The sequence below is a fragment of the Somniosus microcephalus genome, unplaced genomic scaffold (genome assembly GCF_052327205.1).
Source record: "Somniosus microcephalus isolate GS21.2 unplaced genomic scaffold, FLI_Smic_1.0 unresolved_chr1, whole genome shotgun sequence".
In the NCBI taxonomy this organism is placed as follows: domain Eukaryota; kingdom Metazoa; phylum Chordata; class Chondrichthyes; order Squaliformes; family Somniosidae; genus Somniosus; species Somniosus microcephalus.
In genome coordinates this window covers 104,026,281-104,040,919 of record NW_028225179.1, presented here as the reverse complement: position 1 = coordinate 104,040,919, position 14,639 = coordinate 104,026,281, and the positions used below count along the sequence as shown (strand labels likewise).

At 51.3% G+C, this 14,639-nt stretch overlaps 1 protein-coding gene across 1 annotated transcript in view; it reads right to left on the bottom strand.

Moving 5' to 3' along the window:
- Positions 1–14,399, bottom strand: part of LOC147095679 (major histocompatibility complex class I-related protein 1-like) — a 158,136-nt gene extending 143,737 nt beyond the window's left edge. Inside the window, exon 1 of the mRNA XM_085974721.1 lies at positions 14,079–14,399. Coding sequence (XP_085830847.1) covers positions 14,079–14,127 — 49 coding nt within the window. The 5' untranslated portion in view covers positions 14,128–14,399. The remainder of the gene's footprint in view (positions 1–14,078) is intronic.
- Positions 14,400–14,639: the final 240 nt, after the last annotated feature.

Here is a 14,639-nt window from a genome sequence, read left to right as displayed (position 1 = left end):
GTACCCCAAAACACCAACCACACACACACACACACACACACACACAGATATCAGGGCATGAACACCAAAACACGAACCCCACACACACACAGACATCAGGGCCTGAACCACAAAACACTAACCACACACACACAGACATCAGGGCATGAACCCCAAAACACAAACACCACACACACATACACATCAGGGCATGAAACATCAAAACACCAACCCCACACACACCCAGACATCAGGGCATGAACCCCAAAACACCAACCCCGCCCACAGAGACATCAGGGCATGAAACTCAAAACAGGAACCACTGACACACACACACACACAGATATCAGGGCATGAACCACAAAACACAAACCCCACACACACAGACATCAGGGCATGAACCCAAAACACCAACCCAACACACACATCGACATCAGGGCATGCACCCCCAAAACACCAACCCCACACACACACAGATCAGGGCATGAAACCCTGTGGTAAACCTCTGTTTGTATTCCACTGTGTACATGCCTGTACATGTCTCGGCTGACTCCTCCCACGAGTCCAGGTATAAAGGTGACTGCTCCACAGTCCCTCTGTATTCTGGACCGGTCGACCACTCGAGGCACACCTTCATTCTCTTGTTAATAAAAGCCTGTTAGTTACTCGCTTAATCTCAGTCTTTTGAGTTATTGATAGCGCATCAATTTTATTAACAAGATTTTTTATAATGCAGAAGATCCTCACACCAGCATGCCTGGACTTAGATCATCGGGAGGCGGACTCATCCACCAAGTTTACTCACTGGCTTAGGTGTTTTGAAAAATTCCTGATCGCCTCCGCTGCAACGGTCAAATCGGACGAGGACAAACTGGATGTCCTGACCTCCATAGTGAACCACCGAGTGTACTCGGTCATCCAGGACGCGACCTCGTATGCGGATGCTATCAAGCTCCTCAAGGACCAGTACACGCGCCCAGTGAACGAGGTGTACGCTAGGCACCTCCTGGGGAGTTGTAAACAACAACCTGGGGAATCGACCGAGGAATACCTTCAGGCACTGTCTGTGCTTGACCGGGCCTGTGGTTGTAAGAATGTAAAGGCCGCCGTGTACACAGAGGAACTTATCCGGGACGCTTTTGTAGCGGGCCACAGGTCCAATTACACCCGACAGCGACTGCTGGAGCAGAGTGACCTCGATCTCAACAAGGCCTCTGAACTCGCACTATCATTGGACGCAGCCTACCGGGGCATGGATGCCTACTCCTCTGCACCGTGGACGCCGCGGGGAACGACAGCCTGGGACACGGTAGGACCGTCTCATAGTGCCGTGCCACCCCAGCCACATCCCAGCAATGGCCCAACTACCGCAGCAGTGCCCCAAGGCCAGACAGCAGTGCCCCAAGGCCAGAAATGCTACTTCTGTGGCCAGGCCAAACACCCCAGAGCGCGCTGTCCGGCGAAAAATGCGACCTGCTCGGGCTGCGGGAAGAAGGGACACTACGCCAGCGTCTGCAGAGCTAAAGCCACCCCGAACCCCAGCAGCACCGTGTGTGGACCGTGCGGGCCGCCATCTTGGGCCTCCCCAGCCATGTGCGAACCACCGGAACAGCAGCCATTTTGGACGCCTCCAGCCACATGGGGATCATGGACGCCACCATCTTGGACGACAGCCGGGACACAACAGGCCCCCAACACCGCCTCATCTGATACCCGCAGCGACACACCGACCCCTACGCTGGCCTCCGTTACGCTGGACCAAGCGAGACCGCACCAACTGGCCCGGTCCACAATGGACATTAAGGTAAATGGTCACGAAACAATCTGCCTTTTTGACTCTGGGAGCACGGAGAGCTTCATCCACCCCAACACGGTGCGGCGTTGCTCTCTCCCAGTCCTGCCTGTGCACCAGCGGATTTCTATGGCCTCCGAGTCCCAGTCGGCAGACATTGGCGGCTACTGCGTGGTGACACTCTTAGTAGACGGGACTGTGTACGATAATTTTAAACTTCTGGTCCTGCCCGGCCTCTGCGCTGCCGTTCTACTGGGGTTAGATTTTCAGTGCCACCTTAAAAGTGTTACGATGGCGTACGGTGGACCCCTCCCCCCACTCACAGTCCGCAGCCAGCAGCTTCAAAATTGCCCGCCGCGCACCAGGTGCAACCTCTCCACACTCAGAGTCACCCCCCCCAACTGTTTGCTAACCTCACCCCCGACTGTAAGCCCATCGCCACAAAGAGCAGGCGATACAGTGCCGGGGACAGGGTTTTCATTAAAACCGAAGTGGAGCGGCTCCTGAAGGAGGGGATTATTGAGGGGAGCACCAGCCCCTGGCGAGCCCAGGTTGTGGTCGTTAAGACCGGCGAGAAGCAGCGCCTGGTCATCGACTACAGCCAGACAATAAATCGCTACACCCTGCTGGACGCTTACCCACTCCCCCGCATAGCTGATATGGTCAACCAGATCGCGCAGTACCGCGTCTTCTCGACCATTGACCTGAAATCAGCGTACCACCAGCTCCCTATCCGCCCTGAGGACCGCCAGTATACTGCCTTTGAGGCAAACGGCCGCCTCTATCACTTCCTTAGGGTTCCCTTTGGCGTCACCAACGGGGTCTCCGTCTTCCAAAGGGAGATGGACCGGATGGTCGATCAAAATGCGTTGCAGGCCACTTTCCCATATCTGGACAATGTGACCATCTGCGGCCATGACTTGCAGGACCATGACGCAAACCTCGAAAAATTCCTCTGCACCGCCCAACTCCTGAACCTGACGTATAACAAGGAGAAATGCATATTCCGCACAACCCGCCTCGCCATCCTCAGCTGTGTTGTGGAACACGGAGTCATCGGTCCTGACCCCAACCGGATGCGTCCCCTTATGGAACTCCCACTGCCCCACTGCCTCAAGGCCCTGAAGAGGTGCCTAGGGTTTTTCTCCTATTACGCCCAGTGGGTCCCCTACTATGCAGACAAGGCCCGTCCGCTGATCAAGTCCACCTCTTTTCCCGTGATGGCAGAGGCCTGCTTAGCCTTCCACCGTATCAAGGAAGACATTGCCAAAGCCACCATGCACGCAGTGGACGAATCCATCCCCTTCCAGGTGGAAAGCGACGTGCCCGACTTTGCCCTGGCCGCTACCCTTAATCAGGCGGGGAGACCCGTGGCCTTCTTTTCACGAACCCTCCGGGGCCCGGAGACCAGACACTCCGCTGTTGAGAAGGAGGCCCAGGCTATTGTGGAGGCTGTGCATCATTGGGGGCACTACCTGGCCGGAAAACGATTTACCCTGCTCACTGACCAGCGTTCAGTTGCTTTTATGTTTAACAACAAGCAGAGGGGCAAAATCAAAAACGACAAGATCTTCAGGTGGAGAATCAAACTTTCCACCTACAATTACGAGATCTTGTACCGGCCCGGGAAGCTCAATGAACCCCCGGATGCTCTATCGCGTGGCACATGCGCCAGCGCGCAGATCGATAGACTGCGGGCCCTCCACAACGACCTCTGCCACCCGGGGGTCACCAGGTTCTTCCACTTCATCAAGGCCCGCAACCTGCCTTACTCCATTGAGGAGGTCAGGACCATGACCAGGAACTGCCAAGTCTGCGCTGAGTGCATACCGCACTTTTATAGACCAGACAGGGCTCACCTGATAAAAGCCACTCGCCCCTTCGAGCGCCTGAGCGTTGATTTTAAAGGGCCTCTCCCCTCCTCCGACCACAATGTGTACTTCCTCAACATTATTGATGAGTACTCCCGTTTCCCGTTCGCCATCCCCTGCCCAGACATGACCAGTGCCACGGTCATTAAATGTCTGAACGACCTCTTCACCCTGTTCGGTTTCCCCAGCTATATCCATAGCGACCGGGGCTCATCGTTTATGAGCGACGAACTCCGTCAGTACCTGCTCGCTAGGGGTATTGCCACAAGCAGGACCACCAGTTACAACCCCCGGGGGAACGGACAGGTGGAAAGAGAGAATGTGACAGTTTGGAAGGCCGCCCTGCTAGCCTTAAAGGCTAGGGGCCTTCCGGCCTCCCGCTGGCAGGATGTGCTCCCCGATGCGCTCCACTCTATTCGGTCACTGCTCTGCACTGCCACTAACGCCACCCCTCATGAGAAAATGTTTGTCTTCCCAAGGAAGTCCACATCGGGGACATCGCTACCGCCATGGCTGACGTCCCCAGGGCCGGTCCTACTGAGAAGACACGTGAGGACCCATAAAATGGACCCCCTGGTCGAGAGGGTCGACCTCCTCCACGCCAACCCCCAGTATGCTTACATTGCGTACCCGGACGGGCGGGAGGACACAGTCTCCATACGAGACCTCGCACCCTCGGGGGCCGCAGTAACCCACTACCCACTACCACCCCCCCCCACGACCCAATATCCAGCCCCAGCAGACGGCAGGCCTGGGTCCCGCGACCCGCTCGACACCTACGAGGACTACACACCAGTGCCCCAGCCTACGCGGGACTCGACGCCGGAAGCTTCACTACCCCTGCCATCGCCACGTCGATCACAGCGGCAGACAAGACCTCCGGAGAGACTCCAATACACTAACTTTTAATACACTTCACCCCGCCGGACTCATTTTTAAACAAGGGGTGAATGTGGTAAACCACTGTTTGTATTCCACTGTGTACATGCCTGTACATGTCTCGGCTGACTCCTCCCACGAGTCCAGGTATAAAGGTGACTGCTCCACAGTCCCTCTGTATTCTGGACCGGTCGACCACTCGAGGCACACCTTCATTCTCTTGTTAATAAAAGCCTGTTAGTTACTCGCTTAATCTCAGTCTTTTGAGTTATTGATAGTGCATCAAACCCCAAAACACCAACCCCCACACACATCAGGACATGAACCCCAAAACACCAACCCCACACACATACACATCAGGACATGAAACCCCAAAACACCAACCCCCACACACATCAGGACATGAACCCCAAAACACAAACCCCCACACACACATCAACATCAGGAAATGACCCCCAAAACACCAACCCCCCACACAGACATCAGGGCATCAAACCCAAAACACCAACCCCCACACACACCGATACATCAGGGCATGAGCCCCAAAACACCAACCCCGCACACAACCACACATACATCAGGACATGAACCCCAAAACACCAACCCCACACACACACCGAGACATCAGGGCATGAACCCCAAAACACCAACCCCACACACACAGACATCAGGACATGAAACTCAAAACAGGAATACCTGACACACACACACAGACATCAAGGCATGACACTCAAAACACCAACCCCACACACAAACAGATATCAGGACATGAACCCCAAAACCACCAACCCACAGCCATCAGGGCATGAACCCCAAAAGACCAACCCCCCACACATCAGGACATGAACCCCGAAACACCAACCACACACACACACACACTGACATCAGGGCATGGACCCCAAAATGCCAACCCCGCACACACACCGAGGCATCCGGGCATGAACCCCAAAACACCAACCACACACACACACAGACATCAGGGCATGAACCCCAAAACACCAACCACACACACACACAGACATCAGGACATGAACCCAAAACACCAACCCCACACACACACCGAGACATCAGGGCATGAATCCCAAAACACCAACACCAACACCACACACACAGACATCAGGGCGTGAACCCCAAAACACAAACCCCACACACACATCAAGACGTGACCCCCAAAACACCAACCCCCCCAACACACACAGACATCAGAGAATGAACCCCAAAACACCAACCACACACACACACACACTGACATCAGGGCATGAACCCCAAACACCAACACCACACAGCCATCGGAGCATGAACCCCAAAACATCAAACCCACACACACACCGAGGCATCAGGGCATGAACCCCAAAACACCAACCTCACACACACAGATATCAGGGCATGAAACTCAAAACATGAACCCCCGACACACACATACACAGACATCAGGACATGAACCCCCAAAACACCAATCCCACACACACAGACAGACATCAGGACATGAACCCCAAAACACAACCCCCCGACACACACACACACAGACATCAGTGCATGACCCCCAAAACACCAACCACACACACACACATCAGGGCATGAACCCCCAAAACACCATCCCCACCCACACACATCAAGGCATGAACCCCAAAACATCAATCCCAGAAACACACAGACATCAGGACATGAACTCCAAAACACCAATCCCCCCCACACACACAGACATCAGTGCATGAACCCCAAAACACCAACTCTCCAACACACACACACATCAGGGCATGAAACCCCAGAACATCAATCCCACAAACACACAGACATCAGGGCATGAACCCCAAAACAGCAACCCCACACACACATCAGGACATGACCTCCAAAACACCAACCACACACACACACACACACACACACACACAGAGGCATCAGGACATGAACCCAAAACACCAACCCCCCAACACACACAAACACAGATACATCAGGGCATGACCCCCAAAACACCAACCCCCCAACACACACACACACAGACATCAGGGCACCAACCCCAAAACACCAGCCCCGTACACACACAGACATCATGGCATGAACCCCAATACACCAACCCCACAAACACACACATCAGGACATGAACCCCCAAAACACCAACCCCACCCACACAAACACACACACACACAGACATCAGGGCATGAACCCCCAAAACACCAACCCCACCCACACAAACACACACACACAGACATCAGGGCATGAACCCCAAAACACCAACACCTCACAGCCATCAGAGCATGAACCCCAAAACACCAACCCCACACACACACACCCCGAGACATCAGGGCATGAACCGAAAACACCAACCCCCCATAGACACACACAGATATCAGGGCATGAACCCCAAAACAGCAGCCACACACACCCAACCCAACAGACAGAGAGGGAGAGACATCCAGGGCCCCTGATCTTTCTTCCCTCCCCCGACAGCAGTCCCAGCCCCCCAACAGTACTCCTGACGCGTCCCGTGTCCTGCAATCTCCTTCCCCGATCCCTGATCAGGGACTCCGAGGTCCAGCTGTTCCTCCTCCAGACCCCTGCGATCCAGCCCCATCCATTCCGTGTAACTTGGAGCACAGACCTGCGCGGCCTCCTCCTGAGGTGCCATCTACAGTGCACAGTGTGTATGTACCTTTAAGAGAATAACTGGTCTCAGACTGCAGTACCGGCAGTGACCACCCCTGTATAAAAGGCGCTAGAGAGCCTCTGTTGTTTAGTTTCGTTATTGCCTTCCACCAGTAAAGATCTGTTTGTTTTCACTCCTGCTAGTCCGTGTCTCAATCATTCACGGACCTAACACTGGCGACGAGTAAGAAACGTACTTACCTGCAACTCGGCAGCAGCTCAGACGACGTTGTTGAAGGTCGGAGCCAGAAAAAAAAAGAGTCCATTGAAACTCGAGAAACGGGCGTCGACCGTCAATCATTGGGTTAAAAACTTGCAGGAGCGACTTTCCAGAGCCAGGCTGGGTTCCTCGGTCCGTGGTTTCCCAGCTAATCGGGCTGGTGGCAGGTAGTGCTCTGATCCTTCCTGGGCTGCGGCGGGTTGAAGCTCGATCGGGTGGCTTTTCAACAGGGCCGGGCAGCGAGTCGGGAAGCAAAGAGAGAGACAGAAGGTGGAGCACACAGGGCGCGGCCAGTGCTTCGAAGCCGGGCAGCGTTCGGACCTAAGAAGAGGGAGGGAAGTGTCCCAGAGGGTCCGCTCCACGACGGGAATATAATAAAAGAAAACGAATCAATATTTAACGCGCAGGAAACCGTGGAAAGCAGCGCTAACAACAGCGGGGAAGAAGACAAAGCGCGGGAGGCGCCATTTTGTTAAATCAGGGAAGAAGGCAAAGCGCGGGAGGCGCCATTTTAGATTTGCAAGATGCCGAAGACTGGCTGTATCACTGCTTTTGATAATACATTAGAGGACTGGACCACGAATGTGGAAAGAGTCGAGGTATATTTCGAGGCAAACGAAATAGCGGAGGGGAAAAAGGCATCGATATTGCTAAACTTAATCGGCGCTAGAACGTACGGCCTATTGCGGGATCTGATTACTCCAGCCAAACCGAAGGCGAAGAGTTTTAACGAAATTGTTGCTGTTCTACAGGAACACTTAAACCCTGCACCGCTGTTGATAGCAGAAAGATTTAAATTCCACAGGAGTACTCAGCACAAAGATGAGAGCAATGCTGAGTATCTTACGGAACTACGCAAGCTATCAAAGCACTGCCAGTTCGGAGCAGGACTGGCAGATACCCTACAGGACAAATTTGTCTGTGGACTCCTGAGTGAAGGAACACAGAAGAAGTTACTCTCAGAAAAAGAGCTGACGCTAGATAAGGCTTTCAGCGTGGCAGTATCGTATGAAGCAGCAGCCAGGGGAGCTGCAGAAATTCAACAAAAACCACAGGAATACGGCACCCACGGAATGACACGGGGATTTGCAAAATGTTATCGCTGCGGCAGAACTAACCATGACCAGAAGGACTGCTGGTCCAAAGACAAAATATGCAGACAATGCGGGAAGATTGGACACATTGCACGAGTTTGTAGGTCTGGGAAGAAGACCAGCGACAACAAAAAGGCTACTAAGGAACCGTACAAGAAAGTACAAAAGATGACGGACAGTAGTTCCAAAGACCAGATGAGCGATAGTGAATCCGAAAACAGGAGACTAAGCTGTCTCAAACTTCACAATGTAATCGCAAAAGAGGATCACCGAGCCATTTGGGTCACTCTCACGATAGCAGGGTCCCAAGTTAAAATGGAATTGGATACAGGATCAGCGCTAACCGTCATGAATCGACGAGACTACGAGCGGCTATTTTCCACACATACCCTTGAGAGAGACATCCATCGTCTTGACGACGTATACGGGGCAAAAAGTATACCCCAGAGGAAAAATAAGGGTGCCTGTCGAATACAATGGCAAGAAAATACGGAAATTGTATCTCTACATACTGCCAAATGGTGGACCACTGTTATTGGGACGGGAATGGATCAGGAAGATAAACTTAGATTGGCATTCCATTCATGCAATGACGGTGGACGGTAAAAAAGATGAAGACGTCACTCCTGGACGATTGTCAACAATCTTAGCTAACGCCAAAGAGGTATTTCAACAAGAACTGGGCACGCTTAAAGGCGTAACCGCCTCGATAAAAATAGAAGAGAATGCAGTTCCCAAGTTTTTCAAAGCGAGACCGGTACCATATGCAATTCGCCCAGCCGTCGAGGCAGAGCTGGAGAATCTGGAGAAGGCAGGCGTGTTGTCTAAGGTCGACTGGAGCGAGTGGGCGACACCCATCGTTCCTGTCATGAAGAAAACGTTAAGCAATAAGTCCGGAGAGCCAAGGAAGATTCGCATCTGTGGGGATTTCAAGGTGACGGTGAACCCTGTCCTTCGCACAGTACAATATCCTCTTCCAAGGATAGAAGACATCTTCGCCTCGCTGTCTGGAGGGAAGCGTTTTACAAAAATTGACCTAGCACAAGCATATTTGCAGATGGAGGTTGAAGAGTCCTCTAGGAAGTATCTCACGATAAACACTCACAAAGGTCTTTACCAGTATCATCGATTGGTATTCGGAGTAGCATCAGCTCCGGCGATATGGCAAAGGGCGATGGAACAAGTCCTGCAAGGGATTCCGGGGACTCAGTGTTACTTGGACAACATCCTTGTAACAGGTGAAGATGACAGTGAACACCTTAACAACCTAGAACAGGTGCTCACTAGACTACGGGAACATGGGCTGCGAGCCAACCGCCCCAAGTGCGAATTTTTTAAGAAACAGATATCGTATTGTGGCCACGTGATTGATGAAGAGGGGTTACATAAGTCCCCTGACAAAATTGAAGCGGTTGTTAAGGCCCCAGCGCCTGAAAATGTGTCGCAACTGAGGTCATTCCTCGGATTGGTGAATTACTATAAGTTTTTGCCGAATTTGTCGACAATTCTGCACCCACTGAACGCCCTGCTACGAACGGGGGTAGCATGGAAATGGAGCGATGATTGTAAGCGTGCTTTTCAGAAGAGTAAGGACTTAATCACTTCAAAGGAAGTATTGGCTCACTACAACCCAGCACTGCCAATCAGGCTGGCGTGTGATGCGTCTCCCTACGGCATTGGGGCGGTACTGTCACATAAATTCCTTGATGGTTTGGAGAGGCCGATAGCTTTTGCGTCACGCTCGTTAACTTCTGCCGAGCGTAACTACGCCCAGATTGACAGAGAGGCCCTCAGCCTAGTGTGGGGGGTGAAGAAGTTCAATCACTATCTGCACGGTCAAAAATTTACTCTACTAACCGATCATCAACCTCTTGTCTCCATTTTCAACCCTCAGAAGGGCGTACCGATAATGACAGCACAACGGCTGCAGAGATGGTCCCTCTTCCTAGGGGCACACCAATATGACATCGAGTACAAAGGAACTAAACAGCATGGAAATGCTGATGGATTGTCACGTCTACCGTTGCCGACGGTGGAAGAAGAAGACCTTGCAGTGGATCCAATGGAGTTATTCCACTCGACCATAGTCGAATGTCTCCCTGTGACGAATGCAAACATAGAAAAGGAAACACGGAATGACCCGACACTATCACGGGTCTATGATTTAACGGTGAAGGGATGGCCAGCACATGGCGAACCACTGCTGCCAGCATTCTCGCCGAGAAGAGAACAGCTGTCAGTGTGCAGAGGAACCTTGATGTGTGGATCCAGAGTAGTAATTCCACCTAAGTTGACGGATAGAGTGCTCAATGAGCTTCATGAAAGTCATCTGGGTGGGGTAAAAATGAAGAGCTTAGCCAGAGCGTTTGTGTGGTGGCCGGGAATCGATAGAGAAATCGAAGAGATGACCAAGAGCTGTGCAGGATGCCAGAAGGTCCAAAACGCCCCACCACAAGCTACTCTGCATCCATGGGAGTGGCCCTCATCTCCATGGCAATGGGTGCACATTGATTTTGCTGGTCCCTTCATGGACTCGATGTTTTTAATTGCGGTGGATGCACATTCAAAGTGGCCAGAGGTAATAAAAATGTCCTCAACCACCACGGAAAAAACTATCACAGTTTTACGAACCATATTCGCCAGGAATGGGCTGCCTGAACAGATTTGCTCTGACAATGGACCACAATTTGTGTCTGAAGAGTTCCGGAGGTTCTTAAAGAACAATGGTGTTAAGCATTACACATCTGCCCCATATCATCCAGCCACTAATGGATTGGCCGAGAGGTTTGTCCAAACATTCAAGAAGGCTATCAAGGCAATGTGTAATGAAGATATACCCCTACAACACAAGGTGGACAACTTCTTGTTTGCCTACCGGAATGCGACACATGCGGTTACCAACCAAACTCCAGCCATGATGTTCTTCAATCGAAGACTACGATGCCGCTTGGATTTGGTTACGCCAAACGTCCGAAGAGATGTGGAGAACAGGCAGTTTCAGAATTTGAATGAAAGGCCGACCAGGAGTTTTAAGATAGGTCAACCAGTTTTGGCCCGGGACTACCGCACTGAGAAATGGCAGCCAGGAACGATTTGTACACAACAAGGACCTCTCATGTATACCGTGGACGTTGGAGAGAGCATTGGAAGACGCCATGCTGACCAGATTCTAGAGTCACTGGAAAACGTCAACTCCACACCACGATCTGATACACCTGGTAATGAAATCGACGTTCCAATTGCAGCTACCGCAGACCCGGTAATATTGGAAGCAGATGAACCAAACAACGACATTGATTCCGACTCAACATTGCCAGAAGAACCTGATACCCCAAAGAGGCGTTATCCAGACAGAATCAGGAAGCCTCCTCAAAGACTGAACTTATAATTGCTTAAACTTAACCAATGTATCTAGCAACAGTAATTGTGATTGTAATTCGTTATCATTATTTGTTAAATGAATGTTATGTATTGTTTATCTAAAAGGGGAGGAATTGTTGTGTATGTACCTTTAAGAGAATAACTGGTCTCAGACTGCAGTACCGGCAGTGACCACCCCTGTATAAAAGGTGCTAGAGAGCCTCTGTTGTTTAGTTTCGTTATTGCCTTCCACCAGTAAAGATCTGTTTGTTTTCACTCCTGCTAGTCCGTGTCTCAATCATTCACGGACCTAACACACAGGGGTCTGAGACCAAGAATCCGCGGGCTTCTCAGACCTCAGCATTTGATCGCGGGTTGTTAACACAGTGTTGGGGCGGGGGCTCCCGAAGTTAACCCCCAGACACGTGTATATCTAAGTCAGGCGGCCCAGTAAATTGTGTAGACAGGGGCAGCAAGTTGCAAAGGGTCATTGACAGAGTAAGTGAGCGGGCAAAACTGTGGTAGATGGACTTCAATGTGGGCAGTGAGAGCTCATCCACTTTGGAGCTAAGAAAGATCAATCTGAATATATTCCACATGGTGGGAAACTCGGAGCACATGGAGAAATCATTAAAAGCCAGTGGACGAGTACAAGAAGGATCGGGAAAAGCTCATGGAATGTTGGACTTTATCTCGAGGGCTGGAGTACAAGGGGTGGACGTTCTGTTACAGCTGGACTGAGCCCTGGTTAAACCCCATCTGGAGTACTGTGTTCAGTTCTGGGCATCGCAGCTCAGGAAAGAGAAACTGGCCTTGGAGGCACCCAGCGCAGATTCACCAGAATGATACCGGGGCTTAGAGGGTTCAATTATGAGGACAGGTTGAATAGGCTAGGCTTGTATTTCCTTGAGTATAGAAGATTGAGGGGGGATCTAATCGAGGTGTTTAAAGTGTTACAAAGATCTGATAGAATCAATACGGGGAAACTAGTGTCTGTGGTGGGTGAATCAAGAACGAGGGGACGGAATCTTAAAATTAGAGCCAGACCGCTCAGGAGCGAAATCAGGAATCAGTTACACACAAAGGGTAGTGGAAATCTGGAACTGTCTGCCCCAAAAGGCTGTGCATGCTGGGGCTCAACGGATTTATGTTAGGTAAGGATATCAGGAATATGGAGCAAAGGCAGGGAAATGTAGATAAGATACAAATCAACCAGGATCTAATTGAATGGTGGAACAGGCTCGAGGGGCTGAATGCCCTACTGCTGTTCCTGTGGTCCACTCTCTCCACTCTCCAACTCACTGCCCCTGTCCCTCACTCCCCGCCATGGTCTCTCTCTCTCCAGGCCCAGTACACAGTCTAGCACTGAAACTCTCCCAGACCCCATTACCCACTGACCGAGGGTTAATGCCCAGTACCCAGCCTGGCACTGCCCCTCTCACACCCCATTACCCACTGACTGAGGGTTAATGCCCAGTACAGTCTGGCACTGCCCCTCTCAAACCCCATTGCCCACTGACCGAGGGTTAATGCCCAGTACACAGTCTGGCACTGCCCCTCTCACACCCCATTACTCACTGACCATGGTAAAGGATAGCAAACTGAGAAAAACCTTGACAATGTACAGACTTAGTGAACATAGCCTGGCCATCGAAAAAGGTAGACACAGGCAGACCCGGCTTCCAAGAGAGGACAGGATATGCTCTCACTGCAGCCAGGGAATGGTGGAGACAGAGATGCACTTCCTCACAGCTTGTAGAAAATATCAGGGCATAAGGGAGAATTTCTACCCAAAATTCACAAAAATATGCCCAGAATTCAGAAATTTGAATGACGACCAAAAACTCCCATACCTACTAGGGGAAGAGAGAAATTGTGTAACCTTAGCGGCACACTATGTTACAGCTTGCCATAAACAGAGGGATAACCAGTAAATCTAAGAAAAGAGTATATACAAATTATATGAATGTATATTTATACACTCAGGGATATATCTGTTTATACACTGTATGGATAGATCTGTGTTTATGCGTTCAACCATAAATGTTTTTCGATGCTTTGGCAACATAAGATGTACCTTGTCATCATGCCAATAAAGCGATTGAAATTGAATTGAAATTGAAATTAATGCCCAGTACCCAGCCTGGCACTGCCCCTCTTACACCCCATTACTCACTGACCGAGGATTAATGCCCAGTACCCAGCCTGGCACTGAGACACTCTCACACCCCATTACTCACCTGCAGAGACCCCTCCACACAGAAGGGCCAGCACTATCAGTCCAATCATTGTTGTTTCCCTCGACAGGCTGGGAGGAGCAGTTTGCGGACAATCCTTTTCCAAGCGAGCAGCTCTTCTCAGACCGTGAACTGTGTCCAGTGCAGACCGTGTGATTCCTGAGCCCTGCGCTCAGAGTCTGAGCAATGCCCTGGACTGAGGCTGTGCCTCAGCCTGTATCCTGGGTCTAGCCTGTATCCTGGGTCTGTGATTCCTGAGCCCTGCGCTCTGAACCTGTGAGCAGGGCCCTGGACTGACTGTATTAAACCAGCAGATGTTCCTGGGTGTTCGCACACCCCCATACTGATTGGTTCGACATATGTTTGTGTCCAACCAGAATAAACACAGGCTGTGAGTCAGCAGGCTCCGGGTAGAAGAGTCCCAGTGAGTTTGAGTTATAGTCAGAAACAAACTTCCCAAACATCGTGAACTATCCAATCAGAGAAATACTGCTAGATACGTCATTAGTCTTAAACGGTTCAGTGGGACCAACACCCACAGCCTTTGGGGAGAGAGTTCCAAAT